This window comes from Grus americana, chromosome 32 (genome assembly GCF_028858705.1).
Source record: "Grus americana isolate bGruAme1 chromosome 32, bGruAme1.mat, whole genome shotgun sequence".
Taxonomy (NCBI): domain Eukaryota; kingdom Metazoa; phylum Chordata; class Aves; order Gruiformes; family Gruidae; genus Grus; species Grus americana.
The window spans coordinates 587,746-612,150 of NC_072883.1; the positions used below are offsets into that span (position 1 = coordinate 587,746).

At 57.5% G+C, this 24,405-nt stretch overlaps 3 protein-coding genes across 8 annotated transcripts in view; 2 read left to right on the forward strand and 1 right to left on the reverse strand.

Moving 5' to 3' along the window:
- Positions 1–526: 526 nt before the first annotated feature.
- Positions 527–2,257, reverse strand: LOC129198232 (uncharacterized). The gene is made up of 2 exons (XM_054807386.1): positions 2,083–2,257; positions 527–1,134 (listed from the first exon to the last, which is right to left on the reverse strand). Exons 1-2 carry the CDS (start codon positions 2,255–2,257, stop codon positions 683–685), a joined length of 627 nt encoding a protein of 208 aa, XP_054663361.1. The 3' UTR covers positions 527–682.
- A 1,700-nt stretch (positions 2,258–3,957) lies between these two features.
- Positions 3,958–17,160, forward strand: LOC129198314 (coiled-coil alpha-helical rod protein 1-like). 6 transcript variants are annotated; one of them, XR_008574455.1, is made up of 19 exons: positions 3,960–4,358; positions 6,942–7,026; positions 7,151–7,241; positions 8,102–8,228; positions 8,343–8,499; positions 9,847–9,889; positions 9,980–10,040; positions 10,479–10,815; positions 11,239–11,322; positions 12,080–12,217; positions 12,654–12,764; positions 13,208–13,293; positions 13,676–13,788; positions 13,883–14,018; positions 14,273–14,340; positions 14,519–14,604; positions 14,790–14,832; positions 14,986–15,151; positions 15,634–17,160. XR_008574455.1 is itself a non-coding variant. In XM_054807509.1 (18 exons), exons 3-17 carry the CDS (start codon positions 8,215–8,217, stop codon positions 15,112–15,114), a joined length of 1,560 nt encoding a protein of 519 aa, XP_054663484.1. In that variant the 5' UTR covers positions 3,963–4,358; positions 6,942–7,241; positions 8,102–8,214; the 3' UTR covers positions 15,115–15,151; positions 15,634–17,160. The 6 variants fall into 6 exon arrangements, 2 of the variants coding, with proteins under 2 accessions (XP_054663484.1, XP_054663483.1); XR_008574454.1 differs by having other exon boundaries at positions 3,963–4,358; positions 6,942–7,241; XM_054807509.1 differs by having other exon boundaries at positions 3,963–4,358; positions 6,942–7,241; positions 15,032–15,151.
- Positions 17,161–19,490: 2,330 nt separating this feature from the next.
- LOC129198305 (butyrophilin subfamily 1 member A1-like) overlaps positions 19,491–24,405 on the forward strand; it is a 37,690-nt gene continuing 32,775 nt past the window's right edge. The window contains exons 1-3 of the mRNA XM_054807486.1: positions 19,491–19,511; positions 19,731–19,797; positions 20,259–20,606. Coding sequence (XP_054663461.1) covers positions 19,506–19,511; positions 19,731–19,797; positions 20,259–20,606 — 421 coding nt within the window. The 5' untranslated portion in view covers positions 19,491–19,505. The remainder of the gene's footprint in view (positions 19,512–19,730; positions 19,798–20,258; positions 20,607–24,405) is intronic.

A 24,405-nucleotide genomic window follows, 5' to 3' on the forward strand; every position in this document is an offset into this window, starting at 1 on the left:
GTCCCCAATGCAGCCCTGTTGCCCTCGATGTCCCCAGTGGGGCTCTAACACGGCCACCCGCAACCTTCAACGCCCCCCCTGTGTCCCCCGATGTCCCCAACATGTCTCCAACACGGCACATCCCCGTTGTGTCCCCAATACTACCCCCGATGGTGGCTTGAGCATGTCCCCAATGTGTCCTCAATGGTGGCCTCGGCGTGTCCCCAGTGCTGGCCCTAGTGATGTCCCCAGTGCTGGGGCCAAGGTGCCCCCAGAGATGTCCCCAACATGGCAATGATGATGTCCCCAGTGCTGGCCCCCAGCATGTCCCCAACGATGATGGCCCCGATCTGTCCCCCTGTGGCTTGGGGACATCCAGCCAGGCACTCTTGGGGACACTGGGGACAGTCCCAAGCCCTTTGATGGGGACGGTTTGGGGACATCCCTCCTCCTGGTGTCCTCTGAGTGGGGCGAGGGCGTCCCCATCTCCTGGCGTCCCCATGTCCCTGACACGTTCCCAACCCCCAGTGACAAATCGTGGCCTCAATGTGTTCCTGAGGTTTATTGGAGGACAGGGCACGGTGTCACCAACTCGTCCCTTGTGTCCTTGGACCACAAAGGGAATGTCCTCAATGTCCCCAGGAGGAGGGACATCCCGGTGTCCTCAGGACGGAGAAGGGACGTCCTGCCGGTGTCCCCGTCCCTACTCATCCCCTGGCAGAGCCTCCAATGCCTGGGCCAACCTCTGTGTCCCCTCCTTGTCCCCCATCACTGTCCCCAAGGCCACCACAGCGTCCCCAAGGGCACGGGCGCTGGCAGAGAAGCCCCGGGCCATCTCCAGGTCCTGGGTGACAGCGTCCACCAGTGACCTCAAGTGACTGGTTACCTCCTCCAACATCCCCAGGGTGACATTGGCAGCGGCGATGGCCTCGCTGGCCTCGGTGGCGGCGGCGGCGGCAGCGGCGGCATCCCGAGCCAGGCGACGGTAGCGGAGGGCTTGGTGACGCTGGTGGCTGGCGGCGGTGGCCAAGTGACGTTTGGATATCCCCGCACCCCACAGGGCCACCTGGCAGAGGAGGGTGATGGTGGCCAGGCAGGGGACGAGGTGGGTCTCCTGTGTCACCCCCAGCACCTCCCGCACCACGTCCAGGGACACTGCGGGGACATCGGGGGGACGGGGACATCACCCAGTGTCCTCGTCCCCTCTTGGGGGACCCAGTCCCATCCCAGTCTCCCCTGTCCCCTCCTGGTGTCCCCTTCCAGTGTCCCCAGTCTTGTCCCAGTGTCCTTGTCCCCCTCCTGCTGTCCCCCATCCCAGTGTCCCTGTCCCCTCCCAGTGTCCCCTGTCCCCTCCTGTTGTCCCCTTCCAGTGTCCCATGTCCCCTCCCAGTGTCCCCCAGTCCATACTGGTTGGGACAAGGGAACCTCTATACTGGTCTACGCTGGTTTGTAGGACATCCCACTGGTCTTTACTGGTCCCTACTGATCTACAGTAGCTGCTACTGGTCCCTACTGGTATATACTGGTCTGAACTGGCCTGTAGAGCTCCTTACTGGCCCATATAGTTCCAGATGGTCTATAGTGGTCAGAGCAGGGGAAAGTTTCTACTGGTGTGTAGGTTTTCTTACTGGTCTCTACTGGTCTGCAGGGTTTCTTACTGATATTACTGATCCAAAGAGATCTGTAGGGCTTCCTACTGGTTCTTACTGGTCTGAACTGGTCCCTACTGGTCTACAGTGGTTCCTAGTGGTTCCTGCTGGGTCATGGTGTTCCACATCGGTTCTGTAAAGGTCCCTACTGGTCTATACTGGTCTCTAGTGGTAAGGGTATGGGAAAGGCTCTACTGGTCTGCAGTGCTCCGTACTGGTCTGTATTGTTCCCTACTGGTCTATGCTGATTCCTAGTGGTCCCAACTGGTCTGAACTGGTTCCTTCTGGTCTATACTGCTCAGGGCAAGAGAAAGTCTCTACTGGTCTGTAGAGCTTCTTACTGGTCTGTACTGGTGAGTAGGGCTCTCTACCAGCATTACTGGCCCAAGTGGGTCTGTAGAGCTCCCGACTGGTCTGAATTGGTCCATACTGGTCTATACTGGTCCATACTCACACAGGGGGGCAAAGAGAAGCATCAGCACCAGGGCGAAGATCTGGACCACCCACAGACGTCTACGGCGCTGGTGATTCCTTCTCAGCTCCTGTTCCAGTTCGCTGGCACCAGCCTTGGCGGCCGCCCCCAGCGCCTGGTAGAGACTTTCGACATTGAGCCCCGGCGGTGTCGGCATCATTGGCGCCGCCTCCGCCAGCGCCGTCTCCAACGCCTTCTCCAGTCCTACCAATGCCTCCTCCACCTCTGCCAACACTGCCTTTGCCTCTGCCAACGCCAACGCCACCGTCTCCGGCGTCGCCAGCGCCTCCGCCAGCACCGACAGTGCCCACAGCGCCCGCCCCGAGGCCACCGTGGACGAGGCCACCGCCGAGGACAGCAACTGAGAGGACATCCTGTGGGGGACCCAGGCATCTGAGTGGGGACCCCCGGGTGCGGGTGGGGACCCAGGGGTCCAGAGGGGCCCCCATCACCACTATAAGGGACCCAGGGGTCCGGGGGGGCCCCTATCACCACTATAAGGGACCCAGCGGTCCAGGGGGGCCCCTGTCACCACTATAAGGGACCTGGGGGTCTGGGTGGGGACCCAGGGGTGCGAGTGGGGCCCCTGTCACCACTATAAAGGACCCAGGGGTGCAGGCAGGGATCCCCGTCACCACCGTAAGGCGTCTGGGCATGTCCGCCATTGCCACCCCGACGGAACTCCTTCACTTCCCTTTCCGCAACCACCGAGGGATCCAGGTGTCCGGAGGCAGCTCCCCCTCACCCACCTCCCCTCTTCCACCTCTGGGGTCCCCCCCACAAGGGACCCAAGCACCCAGGTAGGACCTTCCCCCCCACCCGCCCCACAGCACCTACCTCCTTGTGCCCCTTGGCTCCTTGCGTTTCCTCGGCTGGCTCCACTTACGTCACTGTCCCTCCCACAGCTACATGGCACCCAGGCGGCTGGGGTGTTGGGTGGGACCCAGGCGTCCCGGTCCTGACACCCCTTGGACCCACGTTTACCCCCCCACCCAGGCCCCACATTTACATCCTTGGAACCCTGATTTATACCCCAAGACCCCAGATTTACACCCCAAAGGCCAGATTTACACCTTCAGGGACCTGATTTACACCTCAAGCCCCAGATTTACCCCTTCGGGGCTCAGATTTGCCCCCTCAGAACCCCATTTACATGCTCAGGACCCAAATTTACCCCTCTAGACCCCAGATTTCTCCCCCCCCAGACCCCAAATTTACCCCCCTCAGGGCCCAGATTTACACCTCCAGGGATCTGATTTAAACCCCAAGGCCCCAGATTTTCCCCCCCAGCCCCTGTTTTACCCCCTCAGGGCACCGTTTTACCCCCTCAGGGACCTGATTTACCCCCTCAGGGACTTGATTTACCCACTAAGGCTCTGATTTACCCCCTCGGGGCCCTGATTTACCCCCTCAGAGTCCTGATTTACAATCCAGGATGCAGATTTACCCACTGAGGCCCTGATCTACACCTCCAGGCTTCTGATTTACCCCCAGGCCCCAGATTTACCTCCTCAGGGCTCATATTTGCCCCTTCAGGTCCCTGATTTACCCATCCCCACCCCACCCCCTCCCCCCAGGGCCCCAGATTTATCCCCTCATGTTGAGAAACTCTTTTACCAAACAATGATTAACTTTGAATTTAACAAGGCCTATGAGTAATTAATGTGTACGGAGAAGATATCCTAACCCTGAGAACAGAAACCTCCTGGCAGGATTGCCCAGACAGGGTTGATCAGGAAGAACAGCTTGGCCGGACAACAGAGTTGGGAAACATCGAAGGAGAAAAAAAACTCTCCTCAAAGAATTGTGATCATAAAAGGGAAAAAGGAGTGGGGGGCTAACTCCCCAAACGACCACGCGAGACCCCCGCGCATGCGTAGTGTAGTTTTGCAAGGCCAGCGTTATGTAAATGCAGTAGCTAGGCGGAGAGGCGGAGATTTCCCGGAAAATGTATGAATATTCATGTCTTAAGGTACATAAAAGATGAACTTTTGTTTTAGGGTATGCACGACAGGCGGAGCTATCCCCCGTGCATCCAGCGCCGTAATAAAGAACGCCTGCTTTCTAATACTAGAAATGGAGTATTGGAGAGTTTATTATCCCATATTTGTTGACAGTTTCTGGTGACCCAGGTGGGACACTGCTTCTGAACCTGGATGGATCCGCGGGATCATAGGACCTCCAACCGGCACCGAGGGATTTTCGGGGACAACCTCTGATCCCCGGACTGAAGAGCTCTGAGCAAGACCCCTGGGAAGGTAAAGGCATTCTTTTCTCTAAGGGACATTAAAGTAAGGGACATTAAAGGTTCCTTGCCCGTAAGGTGCGGCGAAAGCTTCGCAGGGTTGGGCTATAAAGGAAGGATTCGATCCTAACGGACAAAAGTCTGTAGGACACCCGGGTTTGGAAGAGGTGGGTTAGAGTCCCACTGGTATGAGGGGTTCGAGTCCCTGACGTCTTGTTATTTTGTGTTAAGTCACTGCTTTTCTGTTTTCATCTTGTTATTTTGTGTTCGCCTTGTTACTTTGGGTTAAGTCCTTGCTTTTGTGGTTTTGTGTTGCTTTTCGTACTGTTTTATAACGGGTAATAAACCCTCGGCAGAAGGGGAGGATTCTGAAAAATCTCCTCTAGGATGTATATTGAAACATTGGAGAAAGGTGGGGGGAGATCCTCTCACTCAGAGGCAGCTTGTCAAATATTGTCAGCACTGGTGGCCGATGTATAAAGTAGAAAGTGGAGAAAAATGACCTAGAGACAGCAGTCTAATGTATAATACTATGCTTCAATTAATGTTATTTTGCAGAAGGGAGGGGAAATGGGATGAAGTTCCCTATGTTGATTTATTCTTTGCTTTACAAGATCATCCTGAACGGAGCAGGGAATGTAAATTAATACCGAGAGATCCTTTGGTTCTGGCCTTGGAAAAAGACAATCAGAAACTCTCTAAGCGTTGTTGTTCAGCGTGTAGTATCAGTAAATGGTGTGTCAGATACGGAGGATGGGATGAGGAGGTGGAAATGTTGGTTGCGCCCCAGGGAAAGGATAGAAGGACTCAAAGGCGAGGAGGAGGCTGTTTCTGATGAAGGGGAATCTTTGGCTGGAAGTGAGGAATTCAGTGCTATTGCAGGGAGAACAAGGGGAGGATTGGGAGGTCAAGTTGTGCAAGCTCCGCTGTGACAGGCAGTAGGGGCAGAGGGACCAGTGACCGTTAAAGTACCTTTCTCAGTGACTGATTTATGCTCGTGGAAAAAGCTGGCGGGTACTTATAGGGAAGATCCTGAAAAGGAGGGAGATGCCTTGCAGTCAGCATTTCTCTTTTGTGGAACAGGCATCTCCAGATATTCGAAGAAAGTTACAAAAGCTAGAGGGAGAGGATTCGAGGAATTTGAGCGAGTTGTTGGAAAGGGCCAGAAAAGTGTATAAAAACTGAGAAGTGGTTAAAGAGAATCGGGAAAGAAAACAGTTGTTGCACTGACGAATCCTGGGAGAGGAGCTCCCAGAGGAAGAGGAGAAAGGGGAAGAGGTAGAGGGGGAATGGGAAGAGGAGTATCTGCTCAGTTGGGTCCAAATCAGTGTGCAATTTGCAGACAGGAGGGGCACTGGAAAAGGCAATGCCCCCCCCAAGGGAGAGGTGGAGAGTCTGGACTAAGGCCAGAACAGGCTCAAATAGCCACCAGGCTTCTTACCCTAGACGGAGATACTGATCAATGATGGGGACCGGGGGAAGTTTTGAAAGAAGCCCTAACAGAATCCCTGGTCACAATAACATTGTGGAATGAGGAAATAGATTTTCTGGTAAATACTGGAGCGGCTTACTCAGTAAAGAGAAACTAAGCCAAGAGAATGTGGTCATTGTTGGTGCTACAGGGAAAAAGGAAAGGAAACCATTCTTTCAACCACTAGATTTTAATATTGGGAAGCAGCGAGTAACCCAGCAGTTTTTATATCTGCCAGAGTGCCCCGTTCCCTTGCTGGGAAGAGACCTCCTCACCAAAGTCAGAACACAAATAACTTTGGAAAGAGGAAGGATCTGTGTAAAATACCTGAATCTAAATCTTTAGATGCTCGAGTTTATACGTTACAGGACCCAGTTCAAACGGAACTGGAAATCCTGCAGGAAACAGAGAATGCAGTAATCCCGCTGGTTTGGGCCAGTGGAATTCCAGGAAGGTTGCGAGCCATGGAACCGGTAAAGATTTGGTTAAAGCTGGGAGCTAAACCGGTAAGGCAGAAACAATACCCTTTGCGGTTAGATGCTAGAGTAGGATTAGAGATGTTGATAAATAATTTTAAATCATTCGGGCTATTGGTTGAGTGCCAGTCAGTGTTTAACACTCCGATCCTGCCGGTAAAGAAACCTCATTCAAATGAGTACTGTTTGGTACAAGACCTGAGAGGTGTCAATCAAATTGTAGACAATTAAAGAAAGGGACACATGGTTTACAGTTCTGGACTTAAAGGATGCTTTCTTTCACATACCCTTGGACAAGGGGAGTCAGGAACTGTTTGCCTTCGAATGTGACAGCCCCACGACAGGGCAAAAAATTCAATTGACTTGGACAGTTCTTCCCCAGGGGTTTAAAAATAGCCCCACTCTGTTTGGGAATCAATTAGCCAAAGAGTTAGAAGAATGGAAGCAACATAACGAAGACTCTACTTTACTGCAATATGTGGATGATGTGTTAATTGCGGCCGAGTCACCTGATAAGTGTAAGTGTACGGAAATCACTATAAGCCTTTAAATTTCTTGGGACAAGCGGGATAGCGAGTGTCTAAAAAGAAGGCTCAACTAGTAAAACAACAAGTATCACCAAACCTTTTGAACCGTTCATTCACGAAAGGTTTCACCTGGCTCCGGGAGTCCTCGACCAACATTTGGGATCCTGGAAGAGACCGGCGGGATACTTTTCCAAACAGCTGGATGACGTGAGTAAAGGCTGGCCGTCCTGCCTCCGGGCTGTAGCGGCGACGGTATTGGTGATTCAAGAGGCCCGGAAGTTCGCTATGGGGTAACGGATGACCATGTCCATGCCCTGTATGCTGACAGCAGTACTGGAGCAAAAGGAAATCACTGGTTATCACCGAGCAGAAGGATGAAATATCAAGCCATCTTATTGGAGATGGATGATGGGAACCTAAAGGTAACATCTATGCTTAATCTTGCATTATTTCTATCCACCTTTTTGGACGATAGTGGGGAAATAGAACGTGACTGTTTGCAAACAATCGAACAGGTCTACTCTAGCCGAGAGGACCTGAAGGATACCCCACTTGAACGCCCTGACTGGGGATTATATACAGATGGAAGCAGTTACATGGAAAAAGGAAAATGGTTGGCAGGTTATGCAGTGGGGGGTTTTTTCAGGAAAAGGTGATTGAAGCAAAGGCTCTTCCACCTAACACCTCAGCACAGAAAGTGGAATTAGTGGCACTAGAAAGGGCATTAACACTCTCTCAAGGAAAGGGAGTAAATATTTGGACAAACCCCAAGTATGCCTTTGCAGTGGTGCACGCTCATGGAGCTCTCTGGAAAGAGAGAGGTTTATTGTCAGCTCAAGGGTCCCCATTAAATACGGAGAAACTATTGCAAAGCTCTTGGAGAGTGTCCAGTTACCGGCAGAGTTCGCAGTGATGCACTGTAAGGCTCATCAATTCGGAAATACCAAAATCAATGTGGGAAACAGGTTGGCGGATCAGGCAGGAGATTACTGGCAAATAGATTTTTTCTGAATTGCCCCGTCAAAGTGGTTACTGATATTTATCAGCGCTAGTGGACACCTTTTCTGGATGGCCAGAGGCTTTTCCCCGTTGTACTAACAAGGCTAGAGAAGTAGTAACGGTATTAATGAAAGAAATAATTCCCAGATTTGGAGTACCAATAGGAATGTCCTCGGATAGGGGTCCCCACTTTGTGGATACGTGGTTCTGGAACGTGGAACCCCTTCAGCAAAGATGGAAAGGACCTTATCAAGTGACATTAACTACTTTTACTGCTGTTAAGGTTGCAGGGAATCCATTATACTCGAGTAAAACCAGCATCAGACCCAAAAGAACCTCAGTGGAAGGTCACCTCGTCAGATCAAGATCCTCTCCGAATAAAATTCAAAAATCAACATGAAAATCAGCCAGTAAGCTGTGTTTTGGTTGGAACAGCCACGACGTTAACTAACTGTTCAGCTAAACAGGGGACGGATCACGACGACAAAAATATGATTGACTGAAGACCTTAACATGAATTATAGGACATACATAGATGACGAGTTTGAGACCCAACGGAAAGGAATCAATTCGATCGAGAGGGCAGCGGACGAGTGGGAAAAACGAAAGGAGTCTTCCCACTCGTGGTGGAATTGGTTAATCTCACGGCTCCCAAACCTAACGTGGCTGAAGAAATTATTTGTATGTATATTGTGTTGTAGCATGATTTAATATTTACCCTTAATTGCATCCTGCTGTACCCAATTGTGCATACCTGAGAGTCGAAAATTATATTATCAAAATTATGCAATCTAGGTGAGACTCCCAAAGAGATCTTACTCTGGAAGTCTCAAAGGGGGGGGGGGGGGGTGGAAGGGGAACGTTGAGAAATTCTTTTGCCAAACAACGATTAGTTTTGAATTTAACAAGGCCTACGAGCGGTTAACGCACACGGGGAAGACATCCTAACCTTGACAACACAAACATGAGTATTGGAGAGTTCATTATCTCATATTTAGTGACACTCGGGGCCCTGATTTACACCTCCAGGGCCCTGATTTACGCCCCAAGGCCCCACAGTTACCCCTCAGGGGTCGCATTTACACCCCAGGCCTCACATTTGCCCCCTCAGGCCCCAGAGTTACCCTCAGAGGCCTTAGTTACCCCAGGCCCCGCCCCTCGAGCCCTGATTGGTGGGACCCGCCTCCCGCGGGGAGAGGGGGCGGGACGAGCTGCAGCGCTCTCCTCAGCGGCTCCACGACTAGATGCGGTCTCCCATTGGCCAGAGGAGAGGAGGGACTTGTGAGCGTTACCGCTTTTTATTGGCTTTCCCGCACGGAAGTGAGCGCTGATTGGGTGCGCCGCGCAGAGCGGGAGAGCAGCGGTGTGTTGGCGGCGCGCAGGCCGCGGGTGTGAGGGGGGGCCAGGGGGGTACTGGGAGGTACTGGGAGTACTGGGAGCGCCAGCGTGGGGGTAGTGGGGCTGGGGGAGGAACTGGGGGTTACTGGGAGCCCCTGGGGCCGTGGGGAGGGGGAAATGGGGAGTCCCTGGGGGCGCGTGGGGGGAACCGGGAGTCACTGGGAATATGAGGGGGTGGTTACTGGGAGACACTGGGGGTACTGGGACCCCACCCCCCCGGGACCTTGAGGGGGCAATGGGAGCCACTGGGAGGTACTGGGAGCGTGTAGAGGGGAACTGGGAATACGAGGGGGCGGTTGCTGGGAGTCACTGGGACTGTGAGGGGTAAACTGGGAGTCACTGGGGTCTACTGGGGGCGTGAACTGGGAATCGCTGGGAGCTGTGGTGGGAGGTACTGGGAGTCACTGGGGCTGGTGAAGGAGTAAACTGGGAGTGTGGGGGAGTGGGACTGGGAGTCACTGGGGCCATAGCAGGAGGAACTGGGGGTTACTGGGAGTCACTGAGGCTTAGAGGGGGGGTACTGGGAGTGTGCATAGGGGAAGCTGGCCCTTACTGGAAGTTACTGGGAGGCACTGGGACTGGGGATTGGGGGGGTACTGGGACTTACTGGGGGTCGTGTCCCCTCCCAAGGTGCCACCAATGGCCGAGAGTCACCCAGAGGCACCGGGCACTGGTGAGCCCAGGACCCCTGGGTGCCCCCCCCCCCATGGGTGCCCCCCCATGGGTGCTCCCCTGACACCTGGGTGCCTCCTGCCCCCCCCAGGTCTGCGGGGCCTTGTCCCCCCATCGCACTTCGTGCTCCGTCCCCCCGGCCCCAGCACCAGGTAAGGGCCCCCAGTGCTCCCAGTAACCTCCCAGTTACCCCCTGCAGTGCTCCTTGTAATCCTCCCAGAGCCCACCCAGTGCTCCCAGTAGCCCTCCCAGTAACCCCTCGGTGCACCCAGTTGCTCCCCAGATACTCCCTAGTTACTCCTTCCGTGCTCTTATGTTCCCAGAAGCTCCCCAATAACCCCCAGTGCTCCCAGTAACCTCCTCATTGCTCCAGTGATCCCAGTAACCCCCCAGTGTTCCTAGTAACCCCCCCCAGTAACCCCCAATAATCCCCCAGTTTCCCTCTCCAGTGTTCCCAGTCATCCCCAAAAACCCTCCCAGGGCACCCAGTAATCCCTAATGCTCTCTGTAATCCCCCAGTGTTCCCAGTAATCGCCCAGTAACCCTCCCAGTAACCCCTAGAGCCTGGACACTTAGGTCCCCATTGACAGGACCCTGGAGGCGGAGCTTGAGGCTGAGAAGAGGCGGGGCCAGGCCTTGGAGGCGGAGCTTGAGGCTGAGAAGAGGCGGGGCCAGGCCTTGGAGGCGGAGCTTGAGGCTGAGAGGAGGCGGGGCCAGGCCTTGGAGGCGGAGCTTGAGGCTGAGAGGAGGCGGGGCCAGGCCTTGGAGGCGGAGCTTGAGGCTGAGAGGAGGCGGGGCCAGGCCTTGGAGGCAGAGCTTGAGGCTGAGAAGAGGCGGGGCCAGGCCTTGGAGGCGGAGCTTGAGGCTGAGAGGAGGCGGGGCCAAGCCCAGGGGGCGGAGCCTGATGGGGAGCAGCCCCTGGAGGAGGTGAGGCTGGGTCTGGGGGGGCCGTGTCCCCTCCCCTTGGGGACGTGGTGGCCCTGTCCCCACAGTGTCCCCAGGACGTCCCCGTGTCCCCTGTCCTGATGTCCCCAGGATGTCCCCCTGTCCCCGGGGTGTCTCTGTGGTGGGGTGACATGGTGGTTGTGTCCCCTGTCCCCACAGTGTCCCCAGGATGTCCCCGTGTCCCCTGTCCTTCTGGTGTTCCTGGGGTGTTCCCATGTCTGCTGTCCCCACGGTATCCCGATGTCCGGCATCCCCAGGATGTTCCCATGCCCCTTTGGTGTCCCCGTGGTGTCCCCCCACCCCCAGGTTGTTACCCTTGTCCCCAGGATGTCCCCATACCCCCTGTGCCCCACAGTGTCCCTGGGGTGTCCCCCTGTCCCCATACTGTCCCTGTTCCCCCTGCAGTGCCAGGCTCAGGTGCTGCTCCAGGCCCGGCTCAGCGCTCTTGGCCACATCCTGACCCTGCAGGAGCATGAGCTGAGCCGTGAGGTGGGGCTGGGGGGGGGCACAGGGTGCCTCTGGGGGGGCTTTTAGGGGGCAGAGGAGGGCATAGGGTACCCCTAGGGGGCCTTTTGGGGTGCTGGGGGGGCACTGGGATGCTGGGAGGGTCTTGGGGTGCTCCAGCTGGGGGTTAGGGGGGTGCTGGGGTGAGCCTGGGGTGCTTTGGAGGGGTTTGGGGCTCCCATAGGGTGCCACTGTGGGGGCTCTTGGGGTGCTGGGAGAGCCCTAGGGTGTTGTGAGGTGCCCCTGGGGTGCCACAGCAGGTCCCGGGGGGGGCAACGGGAAGAGATGGGGGGAGTCCTAGGATGCTCTGGGGGGGTCCAGGGGTTCTCTGCAGTGCTGAGATGGGCAGGGGTGCTTGGGAGTTGGTCTAGTGGGCCCTGGGGTGCCATAGGTTGCCCCCAGGGGGGGCTTTTGAGTTGCTGGTGGGGGCCTGGGGTGCCACAGGGGGTTCTGGAGGCACAATGGGGTGACACAAGGTGCTGAGAGGGCTGGGGTGCTCTGAGGGGGTGTTGGGACACACCTGGGGTGCCATAAGGTGCCACTGGGGGGACTTTTGGGGTGCTGGGGGGGTACTGATGTGCACCGAGGAGGTTCTGGGGTGCTGAGGGGGTCTTGGGTGCCCTTGGGATGGACATGGGTGGATGTGGAGGGGGACACTAGGGTGGCTTTGGGCTGTCTCTGGGTGCTTTGTGGGGGATCAGAAGGTCTGAGGGACACCCACGCCTCCCCTCTCACCCCCCAGCTTCCTCCCACTGGAGTGCCCATGGCGGTGACCCCCCCCCGGCTGCAGGCACTCCTGGGGCGCTGGCGGCAGAAGGTCTTCGCCCTCCTGGTGCAGCTGCGGGTGCAGGAGGAAGCGCAGCGGGTGCTGCGGGCACAGGTGGGTGCCTGGACACCTGGGTCCCATCTGATGGGGTGATTCCCAAGTCCCATCTAGGGGGGGTTGGGGGCATCCGGACTCCTGGGTTCCTCCTGAGGGGGCACCTGGGTCCCTCCCAGAGGTGGGTGGGTGCCTGGGTCCCCTCTGGGTAGGTTGGGGGGCACCCAGAGTCCTAGGTCCCTCCCGAGGGATGCCTGGGTCCCATCTGGGGAGCTTGGGGGGCACTCAGATGCCTGGGTCCCATCAGGGGGTGGGGTTAGGGGGTGCCTGGACACCTGGGTCCCTCCCAAGGGGGGGTTCCCAAATCCCTTCCGGGGGGGTTGGGTGGCTTCCTGGATGCCTGGGTCCCTTCCAGGGGTGACCTGTTTCCCTCTGGGGGGGGCTCCCGGATGCCTGGGTCCCTCCTGGGACCCTCCCAGACACCTGGGTTCCTCAGGTGGGGGCACTGGGGGCGGCAGTGGCAGCGGGGACACGCCGGGTGACGCGGCTGGAGCTGAGCCTGCGCGAGAGAGCGGCCACCGCCGAGCTGCAGCGTCGGGACACCAAGGTCGGCAGGGACACTTGAGGTGTATGGGGACCTCCTGGGGACACGCGTGGGACACACGGGGATGTTCTGGGGAAATGGGGACGCGCACTGAGGATACAGAGCCACGCTGGGGACGTGTGGGGACGTGCTGGGGACACACAGGGCCATACTGGGGACATGGGGACACAGAGAGACATGTACCGGCCATGCTGGCAATGTGTTGGGGACACACTGGGGACACGGGGATGGGTCAGGGATGGTTTGGGGACGTGGTGACACATTGGGGACATCATGGGGGGGCCACTTGGGGAGGGGTTGGGGACATGATGGGGACACACTGGGGACATTGATGACCAGCGGGCCATGTCCCAGTACCTGGGTGGGGAGAGGACCCAGAGTGGGGCCGTGGTGGGGACACGGGAGGACTTGGGGACAGGTCGGGGACGTGGTGGCACTTGTCCCAGCGCCTGGCGCAGGAGGTGACACGGCAGCGGGGACGGGCAGAGGCGGCTGAGGAGGCACTGGGGGGATTGGCCCGGGCGGCCGCAAGGTACTGGGAGGGGACACTGGGACGGTCTGGAGGGACAGGGGACACTGGAGAGGCTGGGGGACACTGGAGGGGCACTAAGAAAGACTAAGGGGGAGGGGGAAGAAACTGGAGGGGGGACTGGGAGGATACTGGGGGGGTACTGGAAGAAGCTGGAGGGCACTGGGATGGGGCCAAGGGGTTACTGGGAGGCACTGGGGACACTGGGAGGGGACTGGGAAGGAACTGAGAGGCCTCTGGGGGATACTGGGAGGGGACCGGGATGGAGATGCCGAGAGGTCACCAGTGTCCTCGTCCCCACATGTCACCGCTCTCCTGTCCCCGCTGCCCCCGTCCTGTGTCCCACCCTGTCCTCGTGTCCTCCCGCCGTCCCTGTGTCCCCCAGGCTGGCCGGGGTGGTGACAACACGCGAGGCCGAGGTGACAGCAGCCACCAGGACCATGGTCACCCTCAGCGCCCGTCTGCGCCGGGCAGGACGGCAGCTCCGCGTCCTCCAGGGTATGGGGACATGGGGGGAACAAGGATGGGACAGGACAGGCACGAGGATGGGAACATGGTGGTCCCTGATGCCACTGTCACCCCTCCTCTGCAGCGGGTGGCCCTGGACTCACCCTGTCCCCAGGGCTGGTGACCCTGGTGTCACCCTGTTCCCTGTCCCCAGGGCTGGTAGCCCCCCCGGCGGTGGCCTCGGACTGTCCACGGTGGCAGCAGGACCTGGCGGGGGATGAGTGAGTGATGAGGAAGGGGCCCGGATCCACTTTGGGGGTGTTGGGGGACACCAGGAGACCCTGAAGGTGGGAGGGGACCCCATGGGCGACATTGGGACCCTAAGAGTGGCATGGGGACCCTGCCGGGGAGACATTGGAACCCTGGGGGTGGCAGGAGACCCTGTCCCCACTCTTGGGGACCCCGGGAGTGTCCCTACCCCACTGACCCTGACCCACGTGTGGGGCTGGGGGTGACACGGTGATGCTGTCCCCAGCTCGGTGGCCAAGGTGACAGGCAGCACCCATCTGCTCACAGGGACGGTGGCCAGGGTCCGGCACAGCGGTGAGTGGGGACTCATTGGGGACACTCTTGGGAGGGGGTCACTGGGCAGGGGACATCGCCGGTGGGACATGAGGGGACACCAGGCAGGTGCCAGGGGACACGCTGGGGACCAGTGCCACCCTGTGCCCCTGTGGGTAAGTGGTGGCTGCCGTGTCCCCAATGCGGCCTGTCCCCACAGCGGTGGCCCCGGGGGTGGCTGAGGAGGTGACACACGGCCAGGTGATAAAGGACAAGGTGGTGCGGGACAAGATGGCACGGGACGAGGTGAGGTGGCTTGGGGACACGGGTGGGAATGTGGAAGACACAGAGAGGGGACGCGAGGGAGCTGGAGACGTGGGGAGGGGTCAGGGGACATGGAGTGGGGTGACAAGGGAGGGACACCAGTCTGGGAGGGCACTAGGGGACAGGGGTGGCTGCTGGCCCTGTGTTACCCCTCATGTCACCCCCAGGCCACCCCCCGTGGAGACAGGACGGGTCCCCCCCTGGGCAGAGGTAGGTCCGGTCCGTGTGGCACCTGCAGGTATCCCCATGTCCCAACCCTCTGTCCTGTGACACCCCTGGGTGCCCCCAATGTCCCTTCCCCATGTCTCTGATGTCCCCAAATGTCCCCCCGACCCTCCAATGTCTCCTCAATGTCCCCCCCAGTTTCCCCTCCGAGCCCCCAATGTCCCCCCCCGTGTCCCTCCAGCAGCTCTGGGCTCCCTCGTGACGCAACTGCAGGCGCTGGGCGCCGCCATCCTCGGGGACGATGGTGACATCGGTGACCCCCCTTGACCCCCCCCCCAACCCTGCTGCGGACCCAGGCATTGGGGTGAGTCCCTCCCATCACCCCACCCAGTGCGGAGAGGACCAGTTTGGCCCAGTCTGGCACTGGTGTGACCCACGTGTCACCAAATGTCACTTCCCAGATGTCACTCAGCTCCCGCGCAGGTTTGTGGCTAACGCAGTTTGTGCCGTGGGACGCGGGGGGACACGGGCTCTGCGCCGGAGGAAGGATGAACGCTTGCATCATCACCTGGGCGGCTCCTTTTGCTCACAGATGCACAAATTAACAAATTAGCGACTTTTAAGTGATACAACTTGATGATTTGAGCGGTGAATAAGCAGATTTGGGTCATAAACTGCTCCGTGCAAAGGGGATCGAGCCCTTGTTAGTTCATTATATTTCTTAACGAGCACATAAAATTGAATTTTGAGAGATGCAAATGGACCGTGATGTTTTATCGGTGGCAGAAGCGGGATCTCTTCCCCGTGTTCCTAAAAAGGACTCGCTTCCGTTCTCTTCTCTTCTAGTTCCTGCGCGGGTAGCGGAAAGAAGGCAGCAGAAGCAGACGTGAGCTAAAATCCCTTTTATTGTCAGAAATAAGGTGCCTCTCGGCCGGGAGCCCGCGAAGGATCCTGTGTTACACTCTTGATTCCTTTTATACAATTTTAAGACCACTCACGTGCTCATTTTTTCACGCCATCGCTTGTTACTGTTCACTTCGGAGTATTTGTTCACGCAAACGCTCTGCGCAAGCGAGCTTAATGCATATTTCTTAGCTGAATTTGCACTATTTTTGTGGCAACTTTGCTGCTTTCAGCCCGTTTTGGTCTGGTCTCTTCCAACAAGATCCTCTTGTAGAGGCGAGGTTGGTCAAGCTCATCCTTGGAGCTTCATGAAAGACAGGTCCTGCTTGACCAACCTGATCTTCTACGACAAGGTGGATGAGGGAAAGGCTATGGATGTTCTCCCTGGACTTCAGTAAAGCCTTTGGTGCCGTTTCCCACAGCGTTCTACTGGAGAAACTGGCTGCTCGTGGCTTGGGTGGGTAAAAAAAACTGGTTGAATGGCTGGGCGCAAAGAGTTGTGGTGATTGGAGTTACACCCAGTTGGCGGTCGGTCACAAGCGGTGTTCTCCGTGGCTCAGTCCTGGGGCCGGTTCTCTTTAATATCTTAATGATCTGGATGAGGCGATCGAGTGCACCCTCAGTAAGTTTGACGACAACACCAAGTTGAGTGGAAGTGTTGATCTGCTGGAGGGTAGGAAGGCTCTACAGAGGGATCTGGACCGATGGGCCGAGGCCAACTGGATGAGGTTCAACAAGGCTCAGTGCCGGGTCCTGTCCTTGGGCCACACCAACCCCAGGCAACGCTACAGGCGTGGGGAAGAGCGGCTGGAGAGCTGCCCGGTGGAAAAGGACCTGGAGGTGTTTGTCAACAGCCGGCTGAACGTGAGCCAGCAGCGTGCCAAGGTGGCCAACGTTGAGGTGCTGGAGCGTGTCCCAAGACCGGCAACCGAGTGGTGAAGGGTTCAGAGCACGAGTCTGATGAGGAGCAGCTGAGGGAACTGGGGTGGTTGAGTCTGGAGAAGAGGAGGCTGAGGGGAGACCTGATCGCTCTACAACTCCCTGAAAGGAGGGTGTAGCCAGGTGGGGGGTCGGTCTCTTCTCCCAAGGAACAAGCGATAGGAAGAGAAGAAAAGTCCTCCAGTTGTGCCGGGGGAGGTTTAGATTGGATATTAGGAAAAAATTCTTCACTGAAAGGGTTGTCAGTCCCTGGGCCAGGCTGCCCAGGGCAGCGGTGGAGTCCCCATCCCTGGAGGGATTTAAAAGACGTGGAGATGTGGTGCTTGGGGACGTGGGTGAGTGGTTGGGCTTGGGAGTGTTGGGTTAACGGTTGGACTTGGTGATCTGAAAGGCCTTTTCCAACCTAAATGATTCTATGAATTCCCCCCTTTTTGTGCAAACTTTAAATTGGAGCAGAATAGTATTTATATCCATCAATTTGAGCAAGACAGGCTGAGTATATTTGAGTGAACCAGCAGAATGCGATCCCTAAACCAAATAAAAATCTTAATATCAAACCCACAAATTGTTTTGAAGTTGGGGTAATACAAGGAAATAGGTTTGAAAAACCACTTCTGCCATTCTCTTCCTTTTGGATCGTGTCTAATGTTTTGTACTTGTCTTATGTTTTGGCCGGACGTTTTCAATTTGGAGGCTGGATGCTGTTTGAGGGTGAGAGTGACGGTAAGGCGATGCCCGGACCCTTTCGGGGTGTCGGTGACCCCGCAGCCCCAATGTGAGTGGGGCTGCGCGAGGGCTGCTGAGGGAGGTTTGAGGGCAGGCATGCGTTTTGGGGGTGACCCCTGTCCCCAGGAGACTCTGGGTCTGTCTGGACTGCACGCAGGGGCTGGTGACTTTCATCGATGCTGAGAGTGGGGTCGAGATCTTCACTTTCCCACCAGCCTCCTTCAATGGAGGGATCATCCGACCCTGGTTTTGGGTGGGGACATGGAATACTGAACTGTGCCTGAGGGACAGCACCTCCTAGACCCTCTGCCCCCCTTCCATCCCCACCACAGCCCCGGACAGCCCCTGCCCTGCTGCAGACACTGCCCGCTCTCCTCTCCTCCATCCCGCAGCAGCACATGTCCCTCTCTGCCCTGCCCAAGCCCACCCTGCCCAGGCACAGCACCATGGCCTTCAATAAAGCTTTGTGGGTGACCATGGAGTGTGGCCGTGCTGGTTCCTGGGGGCTTTTTGTCCTGATTCCTGCCTGCCCGCGAAGGGCATTTGCAGCCAGCGCACTTGGAGCAGTGGTTGGAGCAGGAGCCTGGGGGCAGCTCCCTGCAGGATGAGCACGGGGAGTGGGGGGGCGGAGGCGGGGGGCACTCACAACTCAGGCACCCCCTTCTCTTCCTTCTGGGGAGACCCAAACTTTGCCAGCACCCCCTGTCCCCAGGATGCCCCTGCTCTCTCAGCATCCTTCTACACCACACAGTCCTGTTGGGACCAAGAGTGATTGGTCTTTCCCTAATCCCCTTCCTCGCTGGGCACTCAGGACAGGCGGCTGCGGCTCGTTGCTGCTTTGTGGGATGGGGCTGAGTGTGGGAAAGCATCTTGGTAACCGAGGGGCTTTAGGTGCAGCAGCAGAGGAACCTTCTGAGTGGAGAAAGAATTTCCCCACCTGGGGCTCTTTTAGGGTGATATTTAGCAATGTTGATTGCTGTGGCTGCTGCTGCTGCTCTGGGGTTTGGTGCTGCAGTGGAGCCGGGGGCGGTGGAATGGGATGGGATGGATGGGACGGGATGGATGGGGTGAGATTGTGCTGGGAGTGGGTGCTAGGGGTGGCCGAGCCTGGTAGGGCACAAGAAGGGGCGGGGGACGCTCAGGAAGGGGCCGGGGCTGCGGGAACCGAGAACAAAGCAGAGCCCGGGCAGCCCAGCTGCTCGGAGCCGGTACCGATGCTCAGAGCCTCTCCCGGTGATGCCACCACCGCCGCGCAGGTAACGGGGGGAGGATGGCTGGGGCTGGGGACGGGACCCCCCGCTGTACCAACACAGGGGGGTTGGGTTGCGAGCCCTCTTTCTGCCCCCCCCCCCCTTTTCTGCTGCTCCCTGGGGGTAGATGGGGCTCACCCTGCTCCCCCTTCCCAGCTCTGGGAATGGCCCCCGGGCACCCCGTACCCTGCTCTCGGTACAGCCCCTGGGACCTCCCTGCACCCCTTCAACGAAGCTCCAAGTTTTGCACCATCACCCCCAACAAACAGCCTTCTTGTGCCTTTCTTTTTCTCCTTTGTTCTTTCTGAGGACTGAGGGGCTCCTGCCTTTCACTCCAGAACAGACCAATGTCCTGAAACACCAAAGAACCCCAAGAGATGGACCCAGTGCAACTGGCTCAGGTGGACAATTCACTGGGGTCTGGTTGGGGGTTTGCTCCTTGCTTCAGTGACAGTGGTCATGCACAAGACAATCAGCCCTTTTTGGGAAAGGGAACGCATATTTCTGGGTGCCAAACCTGTCCTGGTGTTGTTCCCCAGCACAGGCTGCCGGGAGAGGTGCAGCTCTGGGAAAAGCCACCTTCAGCAGCTCCCATCCAGGTGGGAATGGGGAGGCTGTTGGTTTCCTTTTGCTGTTTTGTGCTTGGGATATTGTTGGACATTTATTTTATGACTCTGGACGTTGGTACATGGTTGTGAAACCTCAGGTCATTGTGCGGGGGATGGAGCCTGAAATCAGCCCACAGGCAGGAATTCTGCACCTGAAACTGGACAAAGGTTGGATTTATTGGGCAGCCTGGTGCCTCCCACAGATCATGCCTGTCCGGTGAGTGACTTTTCTTTCTGCAGGGGATTTAGAATATTTCCTTTCCTTTCGAGTCTTGTCAGGGATTTGGAACAAATGCTGGTGAGGGGGAGTGGGGCAGAGCAGGGGGCTGCACCGGGGACCCATGTGTTGCCCTGGAGCAACGGTTTGTTCTGCCATGGGGGTGCTGGTGCAGGTGGTTTGGTGGGATTTCCGGAGCCTCTTTTGGGGCAGGTGCAGCCCTTCTCCCCCATCCCCTCTCCACCAGCTGTAACCCCCCATCGCCCTCCCTCTCCCTCCCTTCCCATCCCTCTTCTCCAGCTCCAGATGCAGATGTGGCTCCTCCTGAGTTATTTGGTGACTCTGCACGTCCTGCGGCTGGGATCAGGTAGGGATCCTGCAGGGCTGGGGGGAGCTTTTGCCCACTCTGGGGGGCAGCTGTGGGGCAGGGGAGCTGCCGTGGGGTGGGGGGAGCCCAGCCCAGAGCTGGGCCCCGCATGGGTTTGGCTTTGCCTTGGGCTCTTTCTGCAATACGTCCCTTGCCCTGGGGGCACCTTCGGTCCCGTCCTGCACCGCTCCCCTCAAACGTTTCTGGCTTGCAGCAGGGCTGGCTGGGGTGGAGGTCGTTTTCTGGAGCACGTTCCCACTCCCAGGAAACCTCCTTCTCCTTCCAGTCCTCCCACTCCCTCGCCACTTTCTCCAGTGTCTTTGGACCATGGGGAGGGCAAAGCAACGCCCGTGGGATGGAGCGTGCACCAAGGTCACGCCAAGCTCACCCCTTGCCATGCAACGCCCCTAAATTAACGTAGGCGCAATCTCTGTGTCTCTGTGTCCTTCTCCATCACCAAGCTGACTTCAGAGTGGTGGGACCAGATGAATATATTCGTGTCACCGTGGGGCAGGACGTCGTGCTGCCATGTCACTTGTCCCCCAGCATGGATGCTCGGAGCTTGGACATCAGGTGGATCCGGCATCCATTCTCTGAAACGGTGCACCACTACCGAAATGGAGAGGACCTGTATGGGGATCAGATGGAGGAATATGTTGGGAGGACAGAGTTGGTCAGAGATGGTCTCTCCAGTGGACGCCTGGACTTGCGAATCTCTGGGTTGAGACCCTCGGATGACGGTTCTTACGTCTGCACGGTGAGAGATGGTGCCTCTTATGGAGAAGCTACGGTGGATCTGGAGGTGGCAGGTTTGTGGTGGGTGCGGTGTTTGCAGGGGCTGGTGCGGGTGTCCCTGGGTTTGTGTGTCCCTCCCAGAGCTCTGTCCCATCCTCAGGTGTGTGGATGAGGTGCCGAAGGACAGGAGCCGTTGAAAGAGGTGGGGTGCGAGGGGGCTGTTGCCTGCAGTGCCTGCCCAGGAGGGAGCACGCAGGTGGTGCTGGAGGTGGTTTTGGGGCAGAGCCACATGGATGTGGTGGCTTTGCTGGGTGTGCGTGGTGTCTGCGAAGGGTGTCCTGGTGATGTTGTGAAGGCCGTGGGGACAAGGTGCTGAGCAGCTCCTTGGGCTGAGAGCTGGGACTGCCAGCCAAGCCAAGGCTGGGACCTGACGCTGTTAGGTGTGGAGTTGGGAAGAGATCTCTTCCTGGCTCTGAGCAGCTCGATCTTTGCTTTGGCTTTGCCCTTTGTGCCGTACGAGACCTGGCACGTTGTCTGGAAGTGTTGGGGCTTCTTCAACAAAGACGGGTCCATGCAGATGCTGCCTTGAGGTGCTGAAGCTCGGCAGCTGGGTCTTGCTCTGCCGAGCTGTTTTGTGGGAGATCTGGGGTCATTTGGCATCAATGCTCTGCAGTTCCTGCACAGGTTGGGGTGGTTTTGGTGGACGGTCCTGTAGTCCTGGTGGGACCTGTGATGTGTCTGGTATTGGATTCGGTCGTCACCTTTGAGTTGAGTCCATCCCACACTGACCCCAACCACGGGCTCTTCCCCAGCCACAGGCTCTGTCCCTCAGCTCTCCCTGGAAGCTTACGAGGACGGAGGCATCCGGGTGGTGTGTCAATCGGCCGGCTGGTACCCACGACCTGAGGTGCTGTGGAAAGATCCCGGTGGGCAGCATCTCCCCTCGGTCTCCCAGAGATATTCCTTTGATGAGAGGAGCCTGTTTGACACCGAAGATGTCATCATTGTGACCGATGGGAACAGAGATGGGAAATGGTCCTGCATGGTCAGGAACAGCCGCCTCAACCAGGAGCAGGAGACGTCCCTGCACATCTCAGGTGCAACGATGGCAGCCAGACCCTGCGGTGCCGGCAGCAGGGCTGGGGTTTGCTGTGTTGCTTTGAGCAGCTTTGATCTGGGGTTCCCAGTGCAAGGTGTGGGGTGTGGGGGCACGGGAGGGCTGTGCACCTTCACAGCAGTTCTAGTGCACGAGAGAACTGGAGCCTCGTGCGCTTCAGGTGAGCATTGGTATGTGCAGGGGAGAGAGAGGACTATGTCCCCTTGAGGCCAGGGCTCCCAGGACAAGGGGCTTGTGAGCTCGAGCTTTGGGGCGTTTGTCTTTTTGTTCTGCTGCTGCTCAAACACGGGACTGTAAAACCATCCCTTTTCCTGCTGATGTTCCTGTTTCTCAGCTCCCTTTTTCCACAATGCCCGTCCCTGGATGGTTGGTGTGGGGGTGCTCCTCGCGCTTTCAGCTGTGTTCCTTGGCCTCGGTGCTTATCTGTGGAGAAGGAAAGGTAAGTGGTGTCAGAAGAATGTTTTGCCTTCACCAAAAAGCTCTTTGGGCAAAGGAAGAAAGGGGACAAGGACCCATGGTGGGGTGTGGGCAGGAGGACAGGGAGCATGGCCAGACCGTCTCTGGCTGGTGGGAAGGTGCAAGAGACCCTCTTGAGATGTTCCCAGGGATGAAGCCAGCTGCTGTCCTGACCCCCTCTTCCTCTGCCTTTGCTTTTCAGTGCTGCAGTCCCGAGAGCTGGGTGAGTCCTTGTGGCCCATTCCCCCAGCAAAACCTCCTGGCAAAGGAGCCCCCCTGGGAGGGACGTGGGTTTGGATGGCTCCTGAAGTTACGGCTGAACTCCAGAGTGCCTGGGTGGGCTGATGGGGGGATAGGCTGGAGGTAGCCATTCCTTGGGTTTGAGGGTCTTTTTCAACTCTAGAAAAAAAGGAGTTGGTGGTCTGCCATAGCTTTGCCTCCTCCTATGGGAGCAGCCGTGGGATGAGAAGCTGTCCCCTCTGATGACAAATTGCTTTTGTTTCTCCTTACAGAGAAAAGAGATGTAAAAGTTGGTGAGTCTTCATGAGGTCCGGCACAGTGTGGCGTCCTGTCCCGGGCGCTCTGTGCTCGGCCCTTTCCCTCCTTGCCCGTCCTCTCCATCCCTGCATCCCCTGGCTCTGGGAAAGCCCAAGGCGATGTGCCTGGCAGGGTGGGCATCTCAGGGACACCAGCCCAAGGCTGGACCCTCTCCCCTGCCCAGAGCCCTGGGCACCAGCCATGGGACGTGACCAGGCTGGCACGGAGCCATTCCCATGTTTGGGGGTCTTTTCCCCTTTCCCAGACAAAAGGAAGTCGGGATTTGCCCGAGCTCCGCTTACTCCTTCATAAATGCTTATGAGATGACTTGCTGTCTCCTCTGATCACATATTGCTTTTGCTTTCCAGGGGAACAAGCTGCACTGCTGGGTGAGTCTCTGGGAGCAATTGCACACCCTGGGGTCCTGTCCCGGGCACTCTGTGCTCAGCCCTTTCCCCCCTTGCCCGTCCTCTCCATCCCTACATCCCTTGGCTCTGGGAAAGCCCAAGGCGATGTGCCTGGCAGGGTGGGCAGCTCGGGGACATCAGACCAGGTTTCGTCCCATGTATTCTACTCAAAGCCCTGGGCACCAGCCATGGGATGTGACCAGGCTGGCAGGGAGCCATTCCCGGGGTTTGGGGCTCTTTTTGCACTTCCCAAAAAGGTAGTTTGGGGTCTACCCCATCTCTGCCTGTTCCTTCATGAGCAGTTATGAGAGCATAGGCTGTTCTGTCTGATGAAATATTGGTTTTCATTTTTCTTTCCAGAGGAACGAGATGCAGCACTGAGTGAGTCTCCGTGAGCTCTGTCACGGCATGGGGTCCTGTCCCGGGTACTCTGTGCTTGGCCCTTTCCCTCCTTGCCCGTCCTCTCCATCCCTGCATCCCCTGGCTCTGGGAAAGCCCAAGGCGATGTGCCTGCCAGGGTGGGCAGCTCGGGGACATCAGACCAGGGCTGGACCCTCTCCCCTGCCCAGAGCCCTGGGCACCAGCCATGGGATGTGACCAGGCTGGCAGGGAGCCATTCCTGGGGATTGGGGGTTTGTTCCCGCTCTGGCAAAAAATCATTTTTGGGTCTGCACGAGTTCTGCGTTCTCCCTCATGAGCTCATATGAGATGAGAAGCTGTCCTCACTGATGAAATAACGTTGCTGTTATTGCTTTCCAGAGGAACGTGATGCAGAACTGGGTGAGTCTCCATGAGCTCTAGCACGGCGTAGGGTCCTGTCCCAGGCACTCTGTGCTCGGCCCTTTCCCTCCTTGCCCGTCCTCTCCATCCCTGCATCCCCTGGCTCTGGGAAAGCCCAAGGCGATGTGCCTGCCAGGGTGGGCATCTCAGGGACACCAGCCCACGCCTGGACCCTCTCCCCTGCCCAGAGCCCTGGGCACCAGCCATGGGACGTGACCAGGCTGGCATGGAGCCATTCCCATGTTTGGGGGTCTTTTCCCCTTTCCCAGACAAAAGGAAGTCGGGATTTGCCCGAGCTCCGCTTACTCCTTCATAAATGCTTATGAGATGACTTGTTGTCTCCTCTGATCACATATTGCTTTTGCTTTCCAGGGGAACAAGCTGCACTGCTGGGTGAGTCTCTGGGAGCAATTGCACACCCTGGGGTCCTGTCCCGGGCACTCTGTGCTCAGCCCTTTCCCCCCTCGCCCATCCTCTCCATCCCTACATCCCTTGGCTCTGGGAAAGCCCAAGGCGATATGCCTGGCAGGGTGGGCAGCTCGGGGACATCAGACCAGGTTTCGTCCCATGTATTCT